The sequence below is a fragment of the Trachurus japonicus genome, chromosome 4 (genome assembly GCF_045865225.1).
Source record: "Trachurus japonicus isolate A0001 chromosome 4, Traja_1.0".
Classification (NCBI taxonomy): domain Eukaryota; kingdom Metazoa; phylum Chordata; class Actinopteri; order Carangiformes; family Carangidae; genus Trachurus; species Trachurus japonicus.
The window spans coordinates 20,671,906-20,697,368 of NC_140910.1; the positions used below are offsets into that span (position 1 = coordinate 20,671,906).

At 41.1% G+C, this 25,463-nt stretch overlaps 1 protein-coding gene across 18 annotated transcripts in view; it reads right to left on the bottom strand.

Annotated features, from left to right (window-relative positions):
* Positions 1 to 7,120: 7,120 nt before the first annotated feature.
* ptprsa (protein tyrosine phosphatase receptor type Sa) overlaps positions 7,121 to 25,463 on the bottom strand; it is a 256,606-nt gene continuing 238,263 nt past the window's right edge. For all 18 annotated transcript variants that reach the window (XM_085774644.1, XM_085774641.1, XM_085774645.1 and 15 more), the window contains 7 exons: positions 24,293 to 24,578; positions 19,794 to 19,972; positions 19,564 to 19,690; positions 19,338 to 19,463; positions 14,891 to 15,045; positions 11,908 to 12,043; positions 7,121 to 11,639 (listed from right to left, as the gene is read on the bottom strand). In XM_085774644.1, coding sequence (XP_085630770.1) covers positions 11,571 to 11,639; positions 11,908 to 12,043; positions 14,891 to 15,045; positions 19,338 to 19,463; positions 19,564 to 19,690; positions 19,794 to 19,972; positions 24,293 to 24,578 — 1,078 coding nt within the window. In that variant the 3' untranslated portion in view covers positions 7,121 to 11,570. The remainder of the gene's footprint in view (positions 11,640 to 11,907; positions 12,044 to 14,890; positions 15,046 to 19,337; positions 19,464 to 19,563; positions 19,691 to 19,793; positions 19,973 to 24,292; positions 24,579 to 25,463) is intronic.

Below are 25,463 nucleotides of genomic sequence, written 5' to 3' on the forward strand. Positions count from 1 at the left end.
CACGCTTGATTAAAGAATGACATTTTTTCCACAGGCTTCCACAGTCCTCCTTTTTGGCGCCAAGGCTAACAATACTTTGTCATAAAATTAGGGAGAAAATAGGACTTGGTAAAACAAAGCAGTAACTCTCCTTGCTAGGCTGTCAAGAGATGTAAACATATCTGTAATCTTTGTTGTCTTTACTTTCTCAACACAGACAAATTAGAGTACACTACGTCCAATAGCATACGTTCAGTAGTGATCAGTGCAAAGAAAAAAGAGACAGACTCATCTAAACCAGCTTACCTGCAAACTTCATCATGTTGATATCATTGTCATTGCAAACTGAATATTGGAACCATTGTTTTACTAAAGACCAGCTGGAAACTCCTTTCAACATAACTCTACGTGCACTAGACTCCCTGCACCATCCTGTTCGCACAGGAAACAATTTACTCTTTTTCCATCATTCTCTTTGCAGCTGATCAGACCTTCTCTGTCTGTGAGCTAACCATGTCTAGTTAATTACACTCCAATGCAGCTAATACCTTAAAAGGATTCTGAGTGATTCCATCAACATTATGCAACATCAGACCGGACCATAGTAACCGGTGAAATTCTTCTTCTTCTGCGAGGGAGGAGACCATATCACAGCTCTTTCAAGCATCTTTATTATCTGATGACAAAGATGAAACAAAAACAATAAATGATCTGCTATGACCTCCCTCAAGCGAGCCCCTCCCCCACAGAGCACAAAGGCAAGAGCACTAGCATAACCCTTAGCAAAAAGTACTATACTTTTATAAGTTCATTTTATTACAGTAAGTATGCTTGACTATAAGTATAAGTATAGCAAGTACCCTATACTATGGACTATGTACTTGTAGCATACAAGAAAGTATACTACAGTAATTTAATACTTCTTCAGACTAAATTGGAACATTTTAAGTTTATACAAGTATACTTTATAGGTCATTTTACTGTAAGTTTACAAAAGTACACTTTCAAGTATACAACAAGTACACTCATCTATATACTCCTACTGTACCAAGTATATACTTCTAGTCTACATTTTAGTTTATAAAAGTATACTTTATAGGTCATTTTACGTAAGTTTTCAAAAGTACAACCAAAAAATACATTTTGTGTAATTATATAATCGTATGCATAACCCCTGTTACACATAGTAGGACAATTGGCACCATAACTCGATAGATAGATAGATAGATAGATAGATAGATAGATAGATAGATAGATAGATAGATAGATAGATAGATAGATAGATAGATAGATAGATAGATAGATAGATAGATAGATAGATAGATAGATAGATAGATAGATAGATAGATAGATAGATGCTGTTAAATCAGTGTGGTGATGTCACTTTCCTAATGTTTGTGTCTTTAAAAAGTAAGGAGTGAGAGTGCACCAGTGAAGCTGCTCACTGATAAAACAGGAGCGTTTCAATAGCTGGAAGAGAAAACAGTTCCCAGCCACAAATAAGTGTAAGTTAATGAGTGTAAAGCACAGCAGCAGAGGGAAGTAATTAATACTGTGTTATCTTTAGATAAACCAAATATAAAGTAAACATGCACACACTGAATTTTGACAAATCAACACACACACACACACACACTCTCTATCAAACACACATAAACATAGTAGAGTCAATCTATTATTTCAGTATCTGACATACAGTATATCCATCTATAAACACCAGCCCCAAGCATGCTGTTCTGTTATTTTTCTCTAATGAGCTGTACAAGTGTAGCACTCAGACACAGAACACCATAGCTCCCTGAGAAAACAACTAACTGAACTTTCTCTGAACTCAGCCAGAGGGTCATACCTGTGGCAAATGCCTCCATGGGTGCCGTGCAGGAAACGAGAAATACGTTTTTGCTCTGGTGTTTAAAAACGGGAGGCAAGGCGACAATGTGTTCAGCAATATGTTCCCTGGAAAATGCCTGAAAGAGTTTCAGATGATTTCTTTTCAGGCTCCTCGTTGACATGAAAGCACCTTGAGAAAGAGCTGCAAAAAGAAGGTCTCCTCTCACTTCATTCCCATCCATCTGTGGAGGCATGTCGAAACAGAAGTGTAGAGGCCAATTACTCAATGTGAAGAGAGTGAGTCATACGGCGAGGACATGATGATGAGGCTCCGTCTCAGTGAACTGGGAGACTTTTTTTTCAGGTGGTTATCTTTGGGTATGTGACATACAGTAATACACTCCACAGTGTTGCCATTTTACTAATTTTTGCAATGAGGTAGACATGTTGAGGGATCACATGTCTGTTTTTTTGTTTTGAAAATGCATTTGCACTTTAGGAATAACTGTGCATAAAATTCTCCTGTAACTTCATCCACCTCCCCCCTTTGCCTTTTGAGTTCCTACTTTGAGGAACTGTGCTGACAGTCCTGAAGTCCTATACTCTGTAGCTATTATGCATGAGGTACAATAGCAACAAAGCAACTTTGCTGGCCCACTGGGGAGCTGTTTATCACTCTCCCTTGTCCTTAACAAAATCCCATGCTCTGACAGTCCAACAGAAACACAAAGGCCACACTTAATGTGTCACAGACGTCCGCATGGTCAGTGCAACAGAGGAGGATGTGCTTCTTTCTTTAATGAGACATGACTAAGCTGTGCTCTCCCTATCTTGTTGTTCCTTAAGAGGTCTTCTTAATGCTAATTACAGCATATCAACTCACACAAATAACTAAACAGCAGGGCAGACAACTCGGAGTCCATGAAAAATAAATAAGCCAATGAGGATCAATGAGGAGTTCAAAGGAAAATGATAAAGTCAGGAGCTAAATTATTCAGTGTAAACACTCATTAAAATCTAGTCTGAAAAATGTGCTCACCTTTGGTGTATGTTTGGAGACTAGTTGTCTGGCTTGTTACCCTATTGGACCGTACATTGCATTGAGATCTGAGCAAATTGATTTGGTGATTACAGCATTACCAGAAGAATGTCTTTGGCTGTAATGAAGCTTTTAGTGTATAACCAGATCCCATAACAACGCATGTAGTATGTTGTATATTTTTGAAGATGAGATGATGAAGAGCATCACACACACAGACTGATTCCCTTAGACCCATACTTTGGGGACAAATACCCTCTTTTCTGTGGCTCATATTCGTGCGTTAAGGGCTGACTGTGCAAATTGCAAACAGTGTGTGGATGCACCAAGTAAAAAGGTTGAACATGTGTTAGTAAAACTAAAATCATAACAAGTTATCATCACTCTGCAGCCTTAACCCAGTTTCCCAGCTCCTGACTGTGCTGGAATCTGATTTAACTGTGTTCATGGACATGTTTACTGAGAAGATTTAACGATTCAAGTGCAGATGGTTTCATGTATCCTTAATCATTACTGTAGAATTCACTTGAGAGCATCATGGAGCAAATAGTACTGTCAGGTTTTATATATCTGCCATCACTCTTACACTCTGTTTCCCATTACAGAACCATTATCCCTATGGTACTAAGCCTATTTTGTGATGAACTGACTGTTTCAGCTGAAATTTGAGACCATGTCTGAATGAGTTTTTAGAAACAACTGTTTGGAAGAACGGTTTCTGGACAAATAGGACAAATATTTGAAGATTTAAAAGATCTTGAAGTTTGTAGGCCAGGGATGGCAAGTGTTTCTAAATCCAAACCAAGTCATTATCGAACTAATTCCTGCAAGAGACATTCCTTGTCCTTGTATGGGCATGCATAGAAGAAAAAAAAAACACTTGACAGGGGAGATGTGGCTTTCTTCATGCCACTGAGCCAAAATTGCATCCACATGGATCAAGCACCTTGCTAAAGAATGCTTTAAGAATGAGTATATGGACAACCGCACTGGTATAGGCTTAAGACACACTTAACTACTTGGTCAAGGTTATGTAGGTCATTACAGTATGGGATTATAGGAAAGTGAAGGGAAATGGCACCAGCAACAGCAGTCAAGAGGCATTTTTGATGCTGATTTAGTGACTGTGAAATGATTTATTATTTTCACCTTTACAAATGAAATTAAGTAGTGAAAAATTTGACCTGTTGGTGTAAATGGAAAAAAGATTAATTCTGGGGGGGGGGCATGAATGTCTTTTTTTATGTAGCAGTCCATCCTGTAGACAGTTTTCCCTCTCCACCAGTGTTGGATCGGTTATTCAGCAGCAGAACCACGGCCACAAGCATGGCTAAGTGTCAAATGTAAACAGAGAGAGAAAGAAAAAGAATGAAAGAGAGAGGAGAGAGTGGGGAGGTGGGGAGGTGAAAGTGCTGGAGTGAGAGGGGAAAATGAGAGAGAAGCCCGTCTTCCCTCTGCAACAGGGACTTGTTTTAATAGCAGCAATCAGTCAGAGGTAGAGCCCTGCTTGGACACAGAGGGACAGGTGTAGGGAACATAAAACAGATTATCGAAAATAACAGCACAAGGGCATAAATGCAGGAGTCATGCACAATTTTAAAATGCCACCGTTTACTGCTGGCAGATGCTCAAACAGTCAGTCCCCAGCAGGGATAAAAAATATGGGACATTTACACCACACAAGGCACCTTCAGTAGGATTTCATAAATATCTGGCAGCAGAATGAAGCTTAATTTGCTGTTAAAACCATAAGTATTTACTTCATCAATATAAGATGTCTAAATGTAGGCCTACAGATTCCTTTTGTTGGTGAATCAAAATTAATTGTATCTGCTAAAAGCATTACAGGGCCCATGCCATAATGGTCTAATTAGCATAAAGAGAGCAAATCTACATCTATACATCATCCATATGAATCTGTAATTTAGGTGATTGCAAAAAGCTCCTCAGCGTGGTTAAGTACCTCACAATATCCTGCAGATGGCAGCAAAGGCATTTGAGAAAAGTTAAGTTGCCATGTTTTTTTCTTCATGGCAGAGGCCGTATTCAGTCTGAACAGTTTAGAGGATTGATTCAAAGTACAATCACAGTGGTGAGATAATCTTTACTAGCTGTATTCCTAAATTATCATGTGGTTGGAATGTGTATATCTTAACTGTCTATCATCCTATTGATCCGTGTCCGCTCATCTTTGTTCATCAATATCATGATGGCGTTTCATCAGCCTGTGCTTCAGTCATGGAAGTGACATTCAGTGATAATGATTTGACAGGTAGATGGAGTAGATCCATCACTTGTACTTAAAACATACCCCGAGGTAAGAAGAGATACTGCTGTCTTTTCATTTTATTTATTTGTTACAGCTCCTCAGCTGCTCATTTACATGATCAAGATCTCAGGGCAGAGCAGCCTTCTCCTCTGTGAATCAGTAGGCATGTGGTATGGTACTCCTCTGACACCTTTACTATTCTGGCTGGGGTTCAAATGTCGGTAAATCTCTTATTATAAAAGATGGTCATAAACACCTAATGGTCTGTCATGAATATTTTAAAGCCCTGAATTTCATACAGAAATGACCTCTGGAAACCCACAACCTTAACAAAGACCATCTCAGACTGATAACCTCTGCAGCCGGTGCAACTTGAGGCCTGTTCTTTTGGTTCTTCTGGCTTCTTTTTTGTGTGTGGCATGATTGGATTGATTTGTCATTTGAAACAGAAAGAGCTTGGCCACGGGGCTGTGGATAATCCAATTTATCGCTTTGCCATTTATTACAAATTTCTGTGGCTTTTGGGTCCACTGTCACATCGATTCGTTGATTGCTTGCTTAGCTGGGTCCTAATGAGCTGCTGTCTGAATCACTGCATAATCACCGCCCTAATTCACTTCCTCGCCTACCCTCACACTCGGTCTGTTGGCTCGCCACTATTAGAAAAGAATGGACTGAAACACAGCTCTGTGAGCAGACAATTAGTAACATCATCCTTGAAACGGGGTGTCATTCGGCGTATATTACCCTTTAATAAATGACAATCTTTGTGCGACTTCTTGTACAATGTTGCCACAAATTGCCATTTCAGGTGATGAGGAGCGGCTCCGTGTGTGAATCAAATGATCATGAATAGTGCAGTCCTCAGGGAGCCAATGTTTGAGTGCTCAAAATATCAGGATGGCTCACTACACTAAGAGTTTCTTCACTCTCATTTCATATGACTAAAACTAAGGGAATACTTTTCAATTTCAACCTATACCCACTTACTTTTAATAAAGACCTTTACAATTGATAACAAAATTCTGTTTTTTCTCTACAGCTCCATATTGTATAAATCGAGTTATTATTATTATTATAATATTATTATTATTATTATTATTATATATTATTATAATATATATATATTAACAAAGCATGCCTATGCTCTATATTATTATGTAAAGCCGTTAGGACTTGTGAAACTTTGGGATGTCATAACAAAACAATCATCAAGCCCACCCAGACCCACTGTCTAGCTTTGCAGAAAAAGGTTTGTCTTGAATTTTGAAAATCTGCTATATTTGTATTTGCTTACTCAGGAAAGTCAGCCCATCAGAGGAAAGGTTCAGAGAGTCTCTCCTTACAGGCTTAGTGACCTGTGAGTGTTTCAGCAAGAAGCCTGAGAGAAGAGATGTAAAACAATACTGAGATCATTTTTTGGGAAGATACTGTAAATGTGTGGCTTTAAAATATAGGATCGTTAATTTAAGATTACTTCACACATTTGGGTTGGTATCGATACCAAGTAAATATTGTAACATGTACCGGTATATCTTATAATCACACTGTCATTTACAGGCTCTAATCTATTGCTGATGAAAGGCAAGTGTGGCAAGGTTTGGTAGAATGCACACCCCTTCCTTCGCAGACATTTTACTTTGATGTTATCAGATATCTGGAGAGCCACACTTGGAGATGGATGAGAGAGCAAATACCACTAGGTGATGGTTTGCCTCTTCACCAATATTGGCCAACGTGGGTGGCATTTATCAAGCTTGAAGAGGGGCTTAAGAACACATTGGGATATATTTGTGGAGAGGCCGGTGGATAAATATAGGACGAAAGCTAATCAAGGCATCTACCAACAAAGAAAATGTGCCATTTGTGCGCTTCTTTACTTGTCCTATACGTGCTTCTTGTAGCGGACAAATGGTACAATTTAAGTAGAACCCCTATATGCATATTAAACACACATGGAGAGGCAAGATGAGAGATGTCTTGAAGAATCACACCAGGCGAGATGATTTTCAGACAACATTTCTTTAATACAAAGTCAACATATCTACATACACAGTGGCTTTAAACCAATTATTGTTTCAGTTAGAAGTAACAGTTTGAAAGTGATAGCACTTGGCCCTCATACAAAGGAAAAACTATTTTGCTGAGTTTGGGTTCTTTTTCATTTTGTCGGTATGTACTGTATATGTTCTATTCTTTTTGATGTCATTTTTTTGTTAGTGTTGTTCTTTTTTGTTAGTCCCGCTCCCCCTCCCCAAATATTCGGCAACATATTCCGGTAAATTTGGCGGCTGTTTTCAAAAGTCTAGCATCTTTACATGAAGTCAAAAGAGTAACACATTGCACAAGCTTCCAAAGACTTCCACGGTTTCAGTTTTGGCATGGGCCCCTTTTACCAGTCTTTTTGAGTTCCAGAAGTCCTCAGTCTGGGATTTTAGTTCATTATGAAACATCTCAAGGTTCCCACTGTTCAGAAATGATGTGCTGAAAATGTGTATTTGCAGCAAGTTTTTTTGGTTGTCTTGGTCTTCCCTTGGTTGCACCACACTGCCGTTTCAGTGAGTCCTGATTTCATTCTGCATCCCATAACGAAACATGGTCGAACAAAAACACAGAGCATGGTTCTATACAAGGCTTAAAAAAATGCATTAGGAAGAAAATAAATCAACATGTCGTGTTGCAACTGAACTATTTGTGGCCTTTAGCATAGCTGCATTTGTCCATCAGCCAATGATATATTTGTGGTTAATACCTTGGCATATTAGGCAGTCGGACAGCTGAGGGACCTTTCAGGGTTTGTGAGAAAATTTAAAGGAATGAAGGACACGTTTGAGTGCTATTGTTTCTCACAGTAGTGGAGAAATTTAGAATCTACACCCATGTAGCCTTTTTTGTGGAAAATTAAGGACTTGGCATGTCTAATCATTTAAACACTATCAGGTCTTAAACCCCTCGGGTTGCTTCAGTCTCATAGTGAGAAGTCCATATTATCTCTAATAGACTCACGCCATTGCAAGGGCAAAAAAAAAAAAATCTTGTCCACAGTAATTTAACAGACCCTTGAATTTATGGTTGATTAGCAATTCAAATGGTAAGTTAGTAGAGTGGGCTAACCTCTCAGCAGATCACTGATGCTGATTTCATGCCCTCACTGAGGCAATAGGTGTGGCAACAGCTGCTGGCATGGTTCCCAGTTTAACTGCTAACAGGGGAAATTAAAGGCAGAAAAAAAGCGAGTGGTAATTAAAGACCAGGGAGCAGGGCTGGAGAAAGGAGGAGAGAAAACAGGCTTTACAAACACCAGGAAGTCGGATATGAGCAGAACCCCAAATCCTTGCAGTTCTTTACCCATTTAAAGTATGAGATCTTGAGGGTCAAATGATACAAATACATATAATCTATATATTTGTTTATTTACAGGTATATTCTAGATCATAGTGGATATCTAACAAAATGAATGACCACGGTATGTATGAAAATAAGAAAAGAGAAAAAAAAACTTTGGATTTTTCCTTAAAAACTGTGAGGGTCTTAGTCTGTACATGATCATTCAAGGTACAGTTTGTCAAGTTGGGCTGATATAGAAAATAAAAAGGTCAATTATGAAATGTTTGATTGATTAGATATTTTGTAGACCAGTTGATGAACAGTTGCTCAAGAGGAGAAAAAAAATACTAATGCCTACAAGTTTATGATCATAAAGAATCTCAACAAGGTTTAAAAATGGCATCTCCTCATCAGCATAGGGTCTACCCAGGGGCAGAAGTAAAACATTAGTGAGTGGAGGCAGAGGATCCAGGCATAGTGCTAACATATCCTCTGCTTTTTCTAAAGAAACACACACGGTTTTACAAGGAATATAAAAACAAACTCACAAACAAAAGAAAATAATAAAACCCATTATATTTGAAAACATGAGCACTGGTTGGTATTAAAAAAAAAGATGATGAGGAGAAAAATTTGAATTCATACTAAGTGTTTGGATATATTTTATATTCTGCTTTTAAATATATATGCATGTGTGAGTGTGCAGTATATGCATGTGTATATATACATACATACAGTAGATGTATATATATAGACATTCATGTATGCACACGTACACATACAGACATGTTGTTATACTTAACATTTCTACAGTGAAAAAATAGAATGTCTTTCAACGTAATATGAACAAATAAGCATTTCTCTTTTCCTGCTAATTTTAAAAAATGTGATACAACATCTCTGTTAAAAAACTAAATCAAAAAGTAAAATAAAAAGTCAACTATGTAATGTAAAATAAGTTGTCATAATACAACATTAATGTTTTCATAATGTTACAATAACAATAAGGCTTTTTTGGAAATAAGAAAAGATTACACACAGTTCTGTCCATTGCTCTGGTTTTTTGTGCACACCCACCGGAAACCTCTGCAGGATCCGTACACGCGTCTCTACCAAAGCGCTGATCTTAAAATTAAACCTGGTGATTTCAAAAGCTCGATTTTTTTTTTCCTTTTTAAACCAGACACGTATACATTAGTGCGTCAACCTGCTGTTGTTTTCGGGGTCTTTGTTTCAAGTTTCTTTTGTCTTTTTTTTTCTTAGGGATGTGCAATAAAAGTATTTAGTACCAAAGAATTTCATTATCACATCATGGCATTGAGATCCAACATGGCTGCCTGGTCTGGCCGTTTCACCCACAGAGACATCATCTATAAAACGGAGGACAAAAACCAAAGCATCTACTTTGTTTATCCACCTGTTACCAAACACACACACAGTGGAACTAAAGGCCAATTTTTCAATCACATGAACGTAAAGCTTTGTAACTGCAACAGGCCTCTGCCACTCTTGAGTGTCTTGTACAATGATAATAGATGATTATAGAGGAGGCTGGGGGGTGAAATTAAAGGAGGGCTGGAAAAGACTGGTGGACAATGGTGTCATGTGGATGCGCTTTTTCAGTCATGTCCGCCTGGGTGGGAACGGTCAGCAGAGCTGGCATCTCTTGTTCGTCAGTTTCCTCTCCCTCAAGAGTCGTACAGCACACGTACAGCATACACACGATAAGCAGCATGTTTGGTTTTGACAGAAATGAAAAGAAAACAAAAAAATTAAGGATAAATCCTCATAAGACAAAAAAAGTTGATGAGCGTTGGTCACTGTACACAAAGAAAGCCCCAACGTTTTGCGGCAATCCTTGTTTGGTTGTTCCGTTTTTGTTCCAAAGCTTCTCACCCACCAGGTTTCTCTCTTGTTCAAAATGGTGGATGTTAACACCGAAGCCCCGTGAAGCAATGGATCCAAAGAGAGGAGTGATTGTAAAAAATCATGGGACACAGTTGCCATTTCTCCTACCTCAACCAATCCGCAAGACGACCCAGCCGCAGCTTCTTGCAATAGCCGAGGTTTTCCCCCCGAATTCTCTGGTGACTGTCACACACGGGCCTCCTGGGACTCTTGTTCTTTCTTTCTTCCTTTTTGTTTTACTGTAAATACTTTGTGGTACTTTTCAACATCATGGTGGCTTAAAATACTGATTTTGCGCAAGTTCACAATTCATGAAACTAACTGATCTTACGATATGTTTTGCTGCTTTTCTTCCCAACAACCACGGACAGCGGCTTCTCTGAGCTCCTCCTGCTTGAGAACAGGCAATTGCGTGATGTATTCTTTAATAGTTGAGTGTTTTCCCACACGGGTTACGTGTACCATTTAGTCGAACAGTGTAAAACTCAGGAATTATTTGATGCCAGATGGAGTGAGTGTTTTGATTTTTTTTTTGTCCCATCCATGTTTGGGTGACCAGAGTTTGGGAAACAACTTGTGTTCGTACAGGCAACCCCATTTTGGTCATTTCTCTGGATATCACTCTTAAAATGTGTTGCTAGAAATACTTGCACCCCTTTGACACCCAGGCATATCAAAAGAAAAACAAAACAAAACAAAAAACAACCCACAAATGTCACCCCTTCTTGGCTACATCCATCTGCCTCTCGCTGATTTTTGCTGTTGCCTTCTCCTTCATTATCTGTTGCTCGTTACCGTTGTATCACGAAGATATTTTTGAGAAGAGAAATGTCCACGAATGTTTACAATGTCCTCCACATTGAAACACTTGAGGTAAGGTAAGCAGTCTGACACTTTGATCGATTCCCGCCCCAAAGCTTGAGCCACAGCTTCTGGTTCCTCCCCTGAAGAGGATTGTCTTTTCTTGGTGATGGGCAATTTTTCCGCGCTTCCTCGAGAAGGGTCTCTTTGTCAAATTGGAATTAAAATCTTGAGTGATCTGTTTCTGTCTTCTGAAAAAAGAAAAAAAAAATCTACAATAGGATCCTGTTTTGGTGGGTCTGAATTAGCGGTGGTGTAATCGTCGTCTGCTGTTGTCGTTTCAAATTTCAAAGTTTCTATGGCTCAGGAGACTGTTGAGGGGGGGCGACAGGATTCTGGGGGGGAAGAGATGGCTTTTTACGTTGCATAGTGATCAAAGCTTCCTAAGTACTCCAGAGCTGCGTGATAGCAGAATTGGTACTCATCCTGTATGGGAGAGAAGAGACACACATAGACAAAGAAAACCCATCAGAACACAAAATCTCACAGGGAGTCTGAACATATTACTATGATATTAAATTAACAAATTATAAATATGACTAATTACAGTACTCATCACAGGAGACAATTTTATAGATCTGACGGCTGCTTTTTATGACATTCTTTACACAACAAGGTAAAAAAAAAAACAATACGGAGGAGATTTAATATAGAGTTTTATTGAACTGAGTTTCGTGTGTGTGCGATCTCTAACCTCAGTCTGGACCATGGCTGGCCTCTGTGTCCGGAGCATCTTCACTGTCTGGAAGATATCGACCACGCCTTCATAGCGCATTCTCTCCAGGACGATGCTGAGGGTGATGAAAACTCCAGTCCTGCCCACGCCAGCACTAGAAACACACGATTATTAAATGAATTAGTAAAGACATGTCTTGCTTACAGACAGTGACTGAAAGGCGAATCCTTATTTGTACCGGTGGAATGTGTCTCTCTGTTATGCCTTAAGCTCCCTTAGGTCCTCTAGTCCCTTTTCCATGTATGCACTTTGTTATTTATGATCTACATCAGTATAACCAAGACCTGCAAAATAACAGTCATGTTTAAATCATTTCTATCCTAAATTTCCTCTAAAATGCATGCTGTATCTTACAACCAGACTCTGTCATAACAAGTTTGCACACAGGGTCGCTCTGAATGCCTCAAACAGTCGACTGCCTGAGAACTGGAGACAGCCAGAGATGCTGCTGATAGCAAGGACGCGGACTGCATGTGAGAACTCTGTGAATCCACTTCAATGTGTGCCTGCGTATACTCGTGGAGCACAAAATGAGCGCTCAAGGACACACGGACGCTCTCCAAATCATGCACAAAAACAACCCGGCAAACATTTTGTCTCATTAAGCCCCACCTCCTCCCATGTGTCGGGGAAACTCAGCCTGCTGCCGCTCTCCAGAAATACAGTCTGAGTCTTAACTCAGATCCTGAAATACTTGAGAGCTGCCTCTCTAAGCTGCTTTGCTGTGAAATAACTTCCACTTCACCAATGGAACAATAATTGATATGACAACAGATTTATTTGGGCTCCTTCCAGCCTCGGATGCTGTGGCGCTGAATGAAGAGTGAAAGCGGTGGCTGCAAGCAGACACTTTTGAGTTTGTGTGTGTTGGGAGGACACAGCTAGACACAGGCCAAAAGATGACTTATATCATCTGACAATAAATCAAACGATATCGAACGTGGTAGTTATTGAGCCTAATCATGCAGAACATACGACCACCCTGCACACACACACACACACACACACTGACACTGGACCACCCACTACCAACCCCCACGCTGCAGCATCCCTCAGCCCACCCAAAGCCTCTTCCTGAGAGTCAGTCACAGCTTGTCACATGGACTCTTAAACTCCCTCGGAGCTCCTCTCTCTCTCTCCATCTCCATCTCCCTCTCTCTCTTTCTCCCTCTCTCTCCAGGAAGATCGACTCTCCAAGTCTGAAGGCTTGCCGGGCCGCTGCCGACTGAGAGGATTTGGTGTCCCCATTCACGGGAAGTAATCAGGCAATTAATGACAAAAAGCATGTGGGTCTATTAGATAGTGGCTGAGGAGGAGAGAGACGAAGGAGGAGGAAAGAAAAGGGGGTGGGGGAGTGGAAGAAAGGAGGTCTCGGAGAATGAATGGATGAATAGATTGAGAGAAAGGAGATGGGGAGAGCTGAAGTGAATTGAGAGAGAGGGAGAGAGAGAGAGAAAGAGAGAGAGAGGGAGAGAGGATTAAGAAATAGACAGATGGATGACAGAGCGGAAAGGCTGGTGACAGAAGACGAAAGAGTAAGAGAAAAGGAAGGCATAAGCTCTCAACTAGGAGATGACAAAGCTCGAAGGAGGATGGAGGGAGAAGAGGAAGAGAGGGATCATAGGGAGGAGCAGGAGGTGGCTAAATATCTGCATTTACAGAAAGTGACACCTAAAAAAAAACAATTAATAAAAAGCAAAACTGTAAGCTGAGGTAGTTTGGTTTCACCGTGCTGTGTGGAGGATGCCACACTCCAGAGGTCCGCTTTAACAGGCCTGCGTATCTATTCGTCCGTTCCTCCAGTCCTGCAATTCCTCCTGCAATAACTGATCCTCTGGCTTTAAGACGGCCCTCTCCCCCTCTAATAATGGCCTCATAGAAGGAAGGAATAACTCAGTCTTATTGGAGCTTCCCTGACACATCTTACAACTCCCAGAGGGCCATTTGATGGCTGGTGACATCATTGCTTTTTAATACAGGGGAGGTGATGTTATGTTTTTGGTGATGTCATGGTGCCTGTGCGAGAAAAAGTGGCACCTTCTCTCTTGCAAAATGTGAAAACGTGCTCAGGAGACGCCGCGGATATAATTCATTGTGTTAATACCGCTGTTTGTTAACACTATCACATTCAAGGTAAAAGCTTTTTCTCAATGCCAATCAAACCATGAAACACCATGTACAATGGATCACATGCAGGGAAGTGTCTTTGTTAATGGAATTTTAAGATTCCTTTTTTCCCCTCTCCTTTTACTTGTCTTGCAGCATTAAAAAAAAAACAGAACTGTGACAGGTGTCTGTTGTGTGGCTATGAAAGGTTACAACTCATTCAGATGTATCTTGCTCCAGGTATGTCAATGAATATGAATAATCGGTCTAGGTTGGTGACCACTACCAAATATCAAATTCTACCTGAGTCTAACATGTCGAGTTAATGATGAAGGTTACCTTGGAAGCTACACCCGAGGTGATAAAAATGCATCACAGAGCGATCATAAAACCCAAAAAGAATGGCTGTATCACTTCATGTGCCTCCTCTTTGCAAATGCCAAGCCGCATCTCAGCCTTATCAATTATGGAGGAGATGGGCCTGTGGAGGTGCACTGGTAGTGTACTGCGGTGGCAAAAAAAAAAGGAAAAAAAAGAGGAGAGAGGATCATATCTGATGATGCTGTTAGAGCTGCACCGCAGGAGGTGCTGCACCGCAAAACAATAACCACCTTAAGAAGTGATTTAATCTCGCCCTGATAGTCAGGGCGTTATATCTCTTTCAAGACAGGAAGGTGTGTGTTAGACTTGCAGTTTGAGGTGGAACCAGTTAAAATCTCTGGTAACACGGCACGTCACGCCCACTCTGTTCAAGAAAAGCTTTATCGTAATCTCGGGATATTAAATATGACGCACAAAAGAAATTATGGCACGCCGTGACATTGAGATGTCTTACCTGCAGTGGACAGAGATCGGTCCATCCTGTCCAAACTGCTCCTTGGTTTTATGCACCTGGCCAATGAAATCAATGAATCCCTCCCCAGACTTGGGAACGCCTTGCTCTGGCCAATCAGTGAACTGGAACTGCCTTACTGTCCTGGACTGGCCATCCTGCAAAACGGGGCGAAAGATAAGAAAGGCTTTAAGAGAGTGTATAAAAAAGGAAGGAGAGAGTAGTTGCATGTGAGGAATGTGAAGAAGACATAAAGCAAAGGCAGACAGTGGCTTCATGGTGAAACTTGTATGCACAGAGGAGGACAGCATTACTCCTAGAGCTGGTTTCACTATTAAATTCTTCTGAGAGTTTAATGCAAGCTAAGCAACACAGATGCAAGATGCATGGGGCTATTAATATTTAGACAAATTTGTCTATAAAAATGTTATCTTTGTCCTCTGTCTCCAGACTGCACAATATCAATACAACAGATACACAGATGAATGTAAAAATGACACACTCATGTCAACACAGAGGGACAGCGTGTCCTTTTTCTCACCCACTTCACTCCTCTACCATCCAACTCCAATTGTCTCTATTTTCTCCTGTCTTGTGTGTGTGTGTGAGTGTGTGTGTGCCGCATGAGTAGGTCCTAGTTAAAGCTAATCAATAGTGTATCTGCCGTGACAAGCGTCTTCTCCCAGACACCATGTTGAATAGGATAATCCTGCGATGCGATCGATACCCGCGACCTGATGGATGAGCCGAGCGAGGGAGCTAAGAAACAAGAACGGGAGGACTAACGGAGCAGTGGGGGCGGGATTGGACGATGAAAATTGGAAAGAAAAACCCTGACGCACACAGACATGCCTGCTGCACAAAATGTCAGGAACAATTTAATCTGAGATCGATTCTTATAATCTTGTTTAAGAGGTGAGAGTTTTTAAGTGTCGAGATAACTGAACTTGCTTCCAAAGCAAACAAAAACATTCAAATACATCTTCACAATCAGGCTGGCATCACACGGGGAACGAGGACGCTGCTGCTCTCTATTTCGAGAGAGCTGATTTTCAAGTCCGTGAATACGCGGGCAAGACTTGTGTCCTTGTAGAAGAAGAACTTCTGTTCAAGGTGTCTCGGAGGGAACAAAAAAGTGAGCAGCGAGAAGCATTTCTGCATTTTGAGACGGCCTTGCATGCTTGATGCCACCGGTAATTAAGACAGCTAGGTGTTCATTTCTCCTGTTGATTCTCACGTCTCTGCGCAACAGAATCCAGTTTAGACATGATGATGTGTCACTCTCACACGTTCTCCCACCGTTTATTCACACCACAAAGGCGCCATTCAATGAACGCTCAGTTGGTTAGTAAAATGGGGTCTTTTTTTTTTTTGGTCATTTTTTGCTATCCTGCTATTAGATGGAATAGAATTATAGATTCTGAAATTGTGTTTGCAGTAATTCTGTCTAAACTGTGTCGTAGAATCGATGTAATAAGCAATAATGTGAACTTGCACTGAGAAAAGAGATATTTTAACCTTCGATAAATTGTTAAGAAACAGAATTACCCCTCCCCTCCTCCTCCCTATAGATAATTCACCGCACTTGTTTGAGTAGCTTGATAATGATGAACAAATTACATTTACGCCCAGAGCCAGTGGAGTGTTAAATAGACAGAAAGTTAATAATCAATGTGTTTGCAAGTGGCTACAACCTTGGAATGGTTGGAAACTGTGCTTCGTTGAAGGATCTACCTGCAAACAACTGCTGCTAATACTAAACACAACACACAGATCAGACACCTGTACGCATTCATGGAGCCGTTACATGTCTCAGATGAATGCTTAGTGCTAAAATTCTGGATTTAGCTGTTATATTTGTCTCCTGGATGAGATGAGATCTCAGGCAGCCGTCAATTTGATGGTTGTGCTCCTGTATCCTGAAAGAACTGATCATATGGGTAAAAACAGCAAATGTTTTATTTTTTTCTTATTTCACTCTCATCCATTCCTGCCAGCTATTAAACATCAGATCACTGGTTTTGAACAAACTTATGTCAGTACTCCTTCAATGTGACCATGAAACAAACACACATAAGGTAATCTAATATTAAACGACCTCTAAAAAGTGAAAATGGATGCTTTCTCCATCTGTTGCTCTGTGCCCAAAAATGACATTCATCATGTTGAGCAGAGCTAATAGTGAATGTGTTGATGTAAACAATCACCTCAGGGTCTCTATTTGTCATGGGTGATGGTGACTGTGCTACACCTGAATTCATTCATTCACTCATTCATTCAGATTTCCGCCAGAGGCTGCTGCCTACTCTGCCGATAGCAGGCTAAATGCAGCTGGTGACTAGATGCTGGATGTAGAGTAGACGGAGCTCCTATGTTTCTAAGGATATGCATAATCTGTCTATTGAGTCCTTGAGCTCTTGACGTGAAGAGTTATTCTCCTGTACGGTAGTGTTCCTGTGTTATCTGTTGATATGTTTCTGCATGGCCGCAGCCAAGATGCATCCTTGTACTTTTATTCTTCTTGGCAAATACAATGATTTGGTTAATAAAAAAGTTAAGCTCCCTTCACCGACTCTCTTTGTACAAGATCTCATGTCTGTTTCCCTGTTTTATGACGCATTGCATGTTGTCTTTCTTTTGTTGCCTTTGTTTTTCCATCTCAAAAACATTTTGCCTCAGCAGAGGGATTAAAAATGAAAGAGGGGCAAAGACAACAACACAATAAACCAAGCACGCCAAAGAATGAGAAGAGGTGGGGGGTGGGGGGGGAATTTAACACACAACCTGAGGGCCCACGCGGCGTGTCAAATTGTGTGATTAAATACGTGACTGGCTCGCTAGATGTGAGTGTTGAGGCGTGGAGTCTCTGCTATTACTGTGCAGAGGCATGCGACATAAGGCACGTGCACACACACACACACACACACACACACACACACACACACACACACACACACACACACACACACACACACACACACACACACACACACACACACACACACACACACACACACTCAGTCATACATATACAAAAACATGCATGTATGATATGTGGAGTTCAATTCTGTTTACTCACAGCTTCACATGCATGCACAATCAGTTAAACAGGGTTTTAAAAAACCCATAAATCACACATGCATATGCAGCTCCACGCTCACAGAGGGGCTCTTAACACTTTACACTGATAAAACCTCCACATTCACGTCATGACCACAAAACCCTTCTGTGCTGTATACTGTGCTGCCATCTTGTCTTTCTCTCTCCCTGTTGTTTCCTTAACTCTGACAATGAGTTTGATTATCAGTCTGTCTGCCTCCATTTCATCTTGATTACGTCGCCTTTTGAGAATCATGTGAAAGACGCAAACAGTGACCAGTGTACTGCACATGTGTATCCAGGTGTTCATGTGGGCTTAAAACATATTTACACGTTTGTTTAATGTATGTGTCAGTGTGTGTGTGTACTATTATGTGTCCTTGTGTGTGACAGTCGTAAAATACATCAATATACAAAGGTGAGTGTGTGCGTGTGTGTGTGTGTCTGCATGCATGGCTCTATATTTGTGCTGAGAATAGCAAATCAGCATGGAGATACTGTTAGTCTGTGACAGGAAGTGATCCTGTGTGCACATTTGTGTGTGTGTGTGTGTGTGTTTGAGCCCTTTAAGAAAGTCATTTTGCACACTGCACAGGGTGTGTATGTCCTAAATGTGTGTGTGGATGTGTGCTTGTGTATGTGGCGGGTGATGCATACCAGCTAAAACAGTATTTGTGCCTGATTTCCACACAGTGGATAGTGTGTATATTTGTGTATGTGTGTGTGTGTATTAATTCTTTCTAACACCAACAGGATGACTGCTAACTAGCTGCCATACTGCCTGGGAAATCGTTGGATATGTCAGCCTGTTTGGCAAAAAGAGGAAGCAGTTTTATTTCTGTGCTGCAGTTGCTGTTGCTGCTGCTTCAAACTGTCCGACCTAATTGGACCGAGAAAGAAATACTTGGGTAACGCGATATCTACAGTAGTGTAGAGTAGGTTATAAACAGTTCAACATGAAAAGTCACTTTGGTTTTGAACCCTCATTAATATTTGAATGAAGTTACTCTCACCATTAAGTCTCTATGATATCTTGTTTTGAGAGGAAAGCCATCTAATTATGGAGCAGAACTACAATCTCAAAGCTATGTAAGGAAGTTCTGAGAAAAGAAAAAGATTCCTGCAGTTATGTGACCTATATTTCCTCAAAAGGGCTTTTTGCTCTTTGAATATGTGAGGCTGATGTTTCAGATGTCTCATAATAATTCAATCCAAATAATAATTTTAGCTATGATATCTTCAGTTGAAATCAGGCTTCCAAATGTTTTATTTTATCTATACCATAAAACAACTTCAGTTACCCAGCAATACAATTCTCAATCCACATTAAGCACCTCCACCTATGTCTTACCCTGGCGTCTGTGACCTTGAACTCTCGAAGGATGTACTGGGGCATATTGTACTCGGCCATGGGATCCACCACGAAGTACTGATATCTGGCAGAGCGCTCCGCCGGCCAGTATTGGTGACACTTTTCCTGTTGTGAGTGGGAACGAAAGATAAACCCCCCTGAAATTAATATTTGGACAATTTACACATTAGTTTCCATCTTTGTTGCAAGTGTATCTGATTCCTACCCGTCCCATCTCCCTCAGTTTGGTTAACATGACTACAATGGTAGAGTTGTTCTCCCAGAGCATTCTCCAGAAGTCTTCTGTAGTCTCTGCCAGAGGGCCCTGCGTGGCGATGTAGGCTTTCTGTTGCCTGTATGAACAAAAACAAAAACATATTAAAACCACCTGTTTTTATAAGAAACATTTTACCACTGATTCAATTTCTTGGGATGCCACCTCGACGCCCCTCCTACCTGTATCCATCAATGAAACTGGCATTGATGTAGTCAGATCCTTCCAGGCCTCTGATTGGCTGCAGGCAGACGCGTGTGGTCTCATAGGGCATGATGTTGACCAGCCGATTCTTGAACTTGTTGCAGGGAAGGTTGGCACTGATGAAACGCGACGTGTGGGCTTTAGAGTTGGCCAAACGCTGGAGGGGAATGATAGATGGATGAATGAATAAAGGAAAGAAAGGAAGATACAGAAAGATTGTGAGGGGGAAAAAAAGGAAAGTGTGGAAGGAAAGGTATGGAGGAGGAGAAAAAAGATGACAAGAAGACGAAGAGGAGAGTACAGCGGCGAGAGGAAGAGGGAATGGATTGGCAAAAGCCACGGTGGTTATAAAGAGAGAAGAGGCATGAAAAGAGGAGAGGGAGAGAAAGGAAAAGCGGGAGAGGATGATGAAAGGAGGAGAGATGGGGAAAGGGGGAGGAAGGGGAGGACAGGTGCGAGACAGATAAAGAGAGTAGAATATCAATGACAGAAAGTAATAAAGCGCACTCAATCTAATCTGATCTTTCACCCAGCTTTACCGATGATGGCACAACTTCAAAGGGAAATTGTTTATCAAGAATATATTCATCAGGAAGCGACTCAAAAAAAAAACTTCATCCCCTTTTGCAACTTGTGAGGTCCTGCAGGGTCAGATGCAACGATGGAAAATATGCCACACACCCAGACTAACAAGCCTCTGGATCAAGACTGTGCAAAACAGAAAACTTGCCTAAAAGTGGGTCACCAGCGCCTTTGATAATGGCAGTGTAGTATGTGTGCATAAATCATAGACTCACACAGAGATGTTCAGAAAGACAAACACACACACACATACTGCATAATGATCAAAATGAAAAGCTGTACTGCTACATCATCATCGTCATAAGGACCTCAGTGGGAGTTTGTGGGTCAGCAAGTCTTATGATCGCCTCCTCTTGGCTTCTCAACAAAGAAATTATGTGTGTGTGTGCATGTGCGCGTGGGTGTGTATGCCTGCTTGTTAGAGTTTGCCTGCAAATGGAAGACACCCTCGTCAGATTATTCAGGGCCCTTTTCAGACAGAGAAAAGCATGGCGCACTGAAGACACTAGCAGCATCCTAAGAGGAGAGACAGTGAGGGATGAGCTGCAACTGACCCCACTGGAGAAAGTGGGAAGGAATGCAGCTTTTATTTCCCCAACTCCTCGTCTCTCAACGTCCTGTCAAAACACACAAAGTGAAAGCCTCTCTTCTTGCAACAGGGTCTAACTTTCCATTTTACCCCCTTTTTCCCCATTAGACCAGTCTCCCTTCTCTCTAATTCCCTCGTGGAACCACTATCTCTGTCTCAGTGGCTACTTGGAGTCCGTCCAGCTCTTCTCCTCCTCCTCTGCCCTTCCCTTCATCCCTCACTACCGTCCTCCCTTTGATCTATGTTTCACAAAGGCACCTGGAAAGGCTTGAGGTGGCCTGGCAGCGCTAAAGAGGCCCTCAGCTACACCAGCAAACACCACAGAGGGTGCAGGGAAAGGAGCCAGCCAACCTGCCGTCCAACAGGGCACAGAAGCACCTGGGGTCCCTCTGGTTACGGTTGCCAGATCCTCCTCATTTATAGTGCAGTATATCGGTTCATTTGGAAGATCCAGCGCATTACATACATAAGCCATGTTATACTGCCACAGGGATAATCAATTTTGGTGTTACAGTCAGAGACAAGAGCTCAGCCTCATAGACAGACCAATTTTAGAAATTCAAAATAAATACTGTAATAGACATTATTTATTAACATGAAATGTAATACTGCATTTCAACAATATTTTTAGTTTACCAAGTAAACATCATCTTTCTTGTACAGTGTGTGCATCAATGTTTGACTGTTTTAATCATGTTTGTGATGTGGCCACAATACAAGACAATGCTTTGTAAACTGTCAACATCATTTTGATTAAAACTGATGACTGATTTTGTCTTCTTCTTTGCATTTCATCCCCAATTAAATCTAGCCTGCTGATTTTTAAATGTTTCCTTTGCTGTTTCATTTCAAATGGATCCCTGTAGCTTTTCTTTTTTCTTGTCTTTTTCTTTTTTTTCCGATTCATGTCCTGTATGTTTCTGAAGACTTGTGAAAGTGGGTTATGTGAACAAATGTCTTCCGTGCATAAATCTCTCTCTGAACATGCTTGTTATTCATTCACAAAGCGCTAATCTGACAACTTCATGACAAGTCCCTGTTCTTGGTTCAGCCTCCCTGCTGAACTCCTATGAGTCCCACCGGTCACAGCTTAACTCTGCATGACACCGTTTCCCCACCTGAGACTGACAATGCCCTCCCACTCTCCCTATAGTGCAGCATTCTGTCGAATCGCTTCCTTAGCGCTAAGTTAGCATACAGTTGTCCCTTTGTTCATTAGCCAAACGTTCCTCCCTCTACTTGCCCTGCCATCCACCTCCATTTGTCATCATCAAGTATTAATTACTTAGCTCGCCCCCCCACCCCTCCTCACACACACTTCTCTTCTCTATCCTGACTGTAGTGTGGACGTTATTAATCCCCCGTTCGACTCCTGACGCCAGCTCAGCATTATCTCTGTTACAGATGGCGATAGAGATTCCACCACCATTGTGCCCCTGTGAGTTCAAAAAAAAAAAAAAAAAAGGTTGAACACACCAGCACTATTATTGTTTCTTGGCAGGGGGGCGTGTTGATGAATGGCGATGGGAAGATGACGGATGATTTGGGAGTGAGCATCTGTGCAATTCAAGGTCAGCAGATAGTACAGTACATAGCGGCGAAGCTGAGGTGAGTTTATAACTTGATGATTCTTGAGATCTTTAATGGAGATCTATGTAAACACCGTGTCTGGCTGCCCATGCTCCCCTACTACTGCTTTGTCATGAATTTCTCTTAGAGAGCGTGCAGCACACTCTCTTTCTCAACCCTGAACTCAAATTCATGCTGCTCTCAGCCAAACATCTTTTGTCTTGTGCCTGCTGGACTAAACCCAGTTTCTTTGCTTGAGCATATTATTCCAAATCCTCAAAAAATGAACATTGCAGCCGAACAACAAGGGGCTTCAACATTTCCATTTTCTAGCTTCGGAAAAAAAAAAATTCAATAATAATTCAAAAAGTGTGCATCGAAGAGATTAAATTAGAGTGAGGCTTAGAAAAAAGGGAGCTTTGCCTTCTAGTCCATCTGAGATCCTATTAATTGGACAGCATATGTAAACTGACAAATAGCTTCCACATAAATAAGGTGGGTTTAATCTATATTCTACTTACCTGGGGCTGAGAGGTATTACATCTTCCAGAGGAGTGTCTTTATCTCAAATGCTTAAAGCTTACTATGTTATACACTGTGTTCGCTCAGCATTTCCATTATGTCTTTATGAGCAACATAAGCTCAAAGGGACATCCATATTGCCTCTCGCCTACTGCCAAATTCAGTTTGTCTGAGGTATGAGAATTTTTCGTGAACTGCATCTTTGCTCAGCTGAAACATTATTCGCCCAGTTTCCTCAATCAGCTACCATAATCATCCATTTTGTGTCGTCCTCACTCTCAAGTTTGAAACAGTTTCTTGCCAGAAACACAGTTGTTGGTCAAGAATTGCCACCGTATACTGTATGTTCTGTTCAAGTGTGAAAAATGCTAAGAAATGTTATGATCACGAATCAAAAAGCAATTACTGCAACCCACAATTAAGGCACATTCCAAATAATGAGGAGGAGGAAAAATATGAAAGGCAAAGAAATTGGATTTGCATCCAAAATAACTTCTGAGAAGATAAAGCTGGCAGCCAGCCTCGTTTAGATGGCTTATGGCTGCTTAAGACAAGGTGACAGAACTCTCAAAACTTAGCATTTATGTCTTCATTATATAGTTATGAATAAGTTCAAAAAGTGAAAAGTTAATACAAACACTGATCTAACATGTCTGCTGTTTCTCGTTTGATTTGCATGTTGTTTTGTAACGGTACTGGCTTCAGGACAGTTCATTCTGCCAGACGAGTTTTTCAGCTTGCTGTCACTTGCAGTTTTAATTGGTGCCTGAATTTGTCCAAATGCAAAATGGGGTCACCTGCAAAAGCACCACAGGCAGTGCATCCAATAATTGACATGCCAGACCCCAGTGGACCACACGTCCTAAACTTAAGCTTAAAATATTTGTCACGCACATTTTATGGTTTGTTAGTGAACGGAAGAAATAAATAGAGCTTTAAAATCAAACAAACCCCTGTCATTTGACTTCTAACAATGTACCAGGTCATGGGTGGATGTGGCTCAGGATGTATAGTGGGCATCAAGGGTGTGTGAATGCGTACGATAGAAAAAGTGCAATATGTAAGCTTAAATGCTGTATGAATGTGATGTGAATATGAATGGGTGAATGTGACTCGTAGTGTAAAGCACTTTTAGTGGTCCTCAAGACAAGAAAAGTACTACATAAATGCATTCTATGTACCAGATCATATAGGAAATTGCTCCATTTCCTGTACCTTGAACTCTAGCTCCATGCCAGTGACGTGCTCGCCGCTCTCCACCCCGGCCAGCTTTTGGATGTAGGAATAGAGGCTTCGGGCAGCTACTTCAGTGTTGCCGCAGGCCACTGCCTCCAGCAGTGCATCGTGAATGAAGCTGTACTGGTCCTCCGTCTGCACCATGTAGTTCCGCTGTGACCGCATCAGCGTCACGTGGCCGTAAATGTCGACCGTCTTCTCGTGCTTGATGCGCTCAAGCATGGCGTCGATGACGATGAAGCAGCCTGTTCGGCCAACACCCGCACTGGAGGAGGAATAGGAAAGAGAAAGAGAATCTGGATGTTTAAAGAGGTCTATTAAATAGAAATTCATTTCTTCATTGTTTTTATTTCTAGGATTGTATCCTCTCAGGATGTTCTGGCTATGAATATTTGTTTCCTTAATACAAAGTCCTTGTCTCATTTTGTGTAGCAGGAATTTGATTGTGATTTACTGTTGCTCTTGCTCCTAAAATATTAAAACACGAGGTGATTATGTACGTCCAGTAATGCTTGCAAATTTGTTGTGGCATTACATGCTAAATAATTGAATAGGTGAGCAAAACAAAGAGATGTAGTGACAGCTACAGCAGGAATACAGAACCAACTAATAAAACTGACAGGGCGACGGCAATGGAGACTAAGCGAAGCAAGCTGTCGAATTTCAGTTTTTATTGTGTAGCGCTTTGGACCGACTGAAGTCTTCTTATCTTGACAAAAAGGTTTCTATTTGAATAAGCCATTCAAGCAATAGCACTTGTAAAAGGGGGAAGGGTTAAGGAGCAAAAAGGGAGAAGCAGGAAAGATGGGAAAGGATTACTGTGAGGCTTTTCACAAAGAGAGAAAAAAGAGATGGAGGTGGAGAGAATGAGAGAGAGAAAGCAGGAAAAAAAGGAGTGCCTTAAAGAGAATGATGATGTGACCAATGGAGAAAAGAAAAGATGTAGGTCTTTTAAGAAAGAGAGCGTGTGTTTGTATAATGTGTGTTATGTAATGTATGATAGAAGATACACTGGGAGGAGATTCACTATTCTGTTTGCTCATGAGAATACACACACATACACGGAGTCAGATGGGTATGAAGTAAAAATAAAATAGGGATACCACTTCCATATGTAGGATGAGGTTACTACAGTTACATTCACATTTAA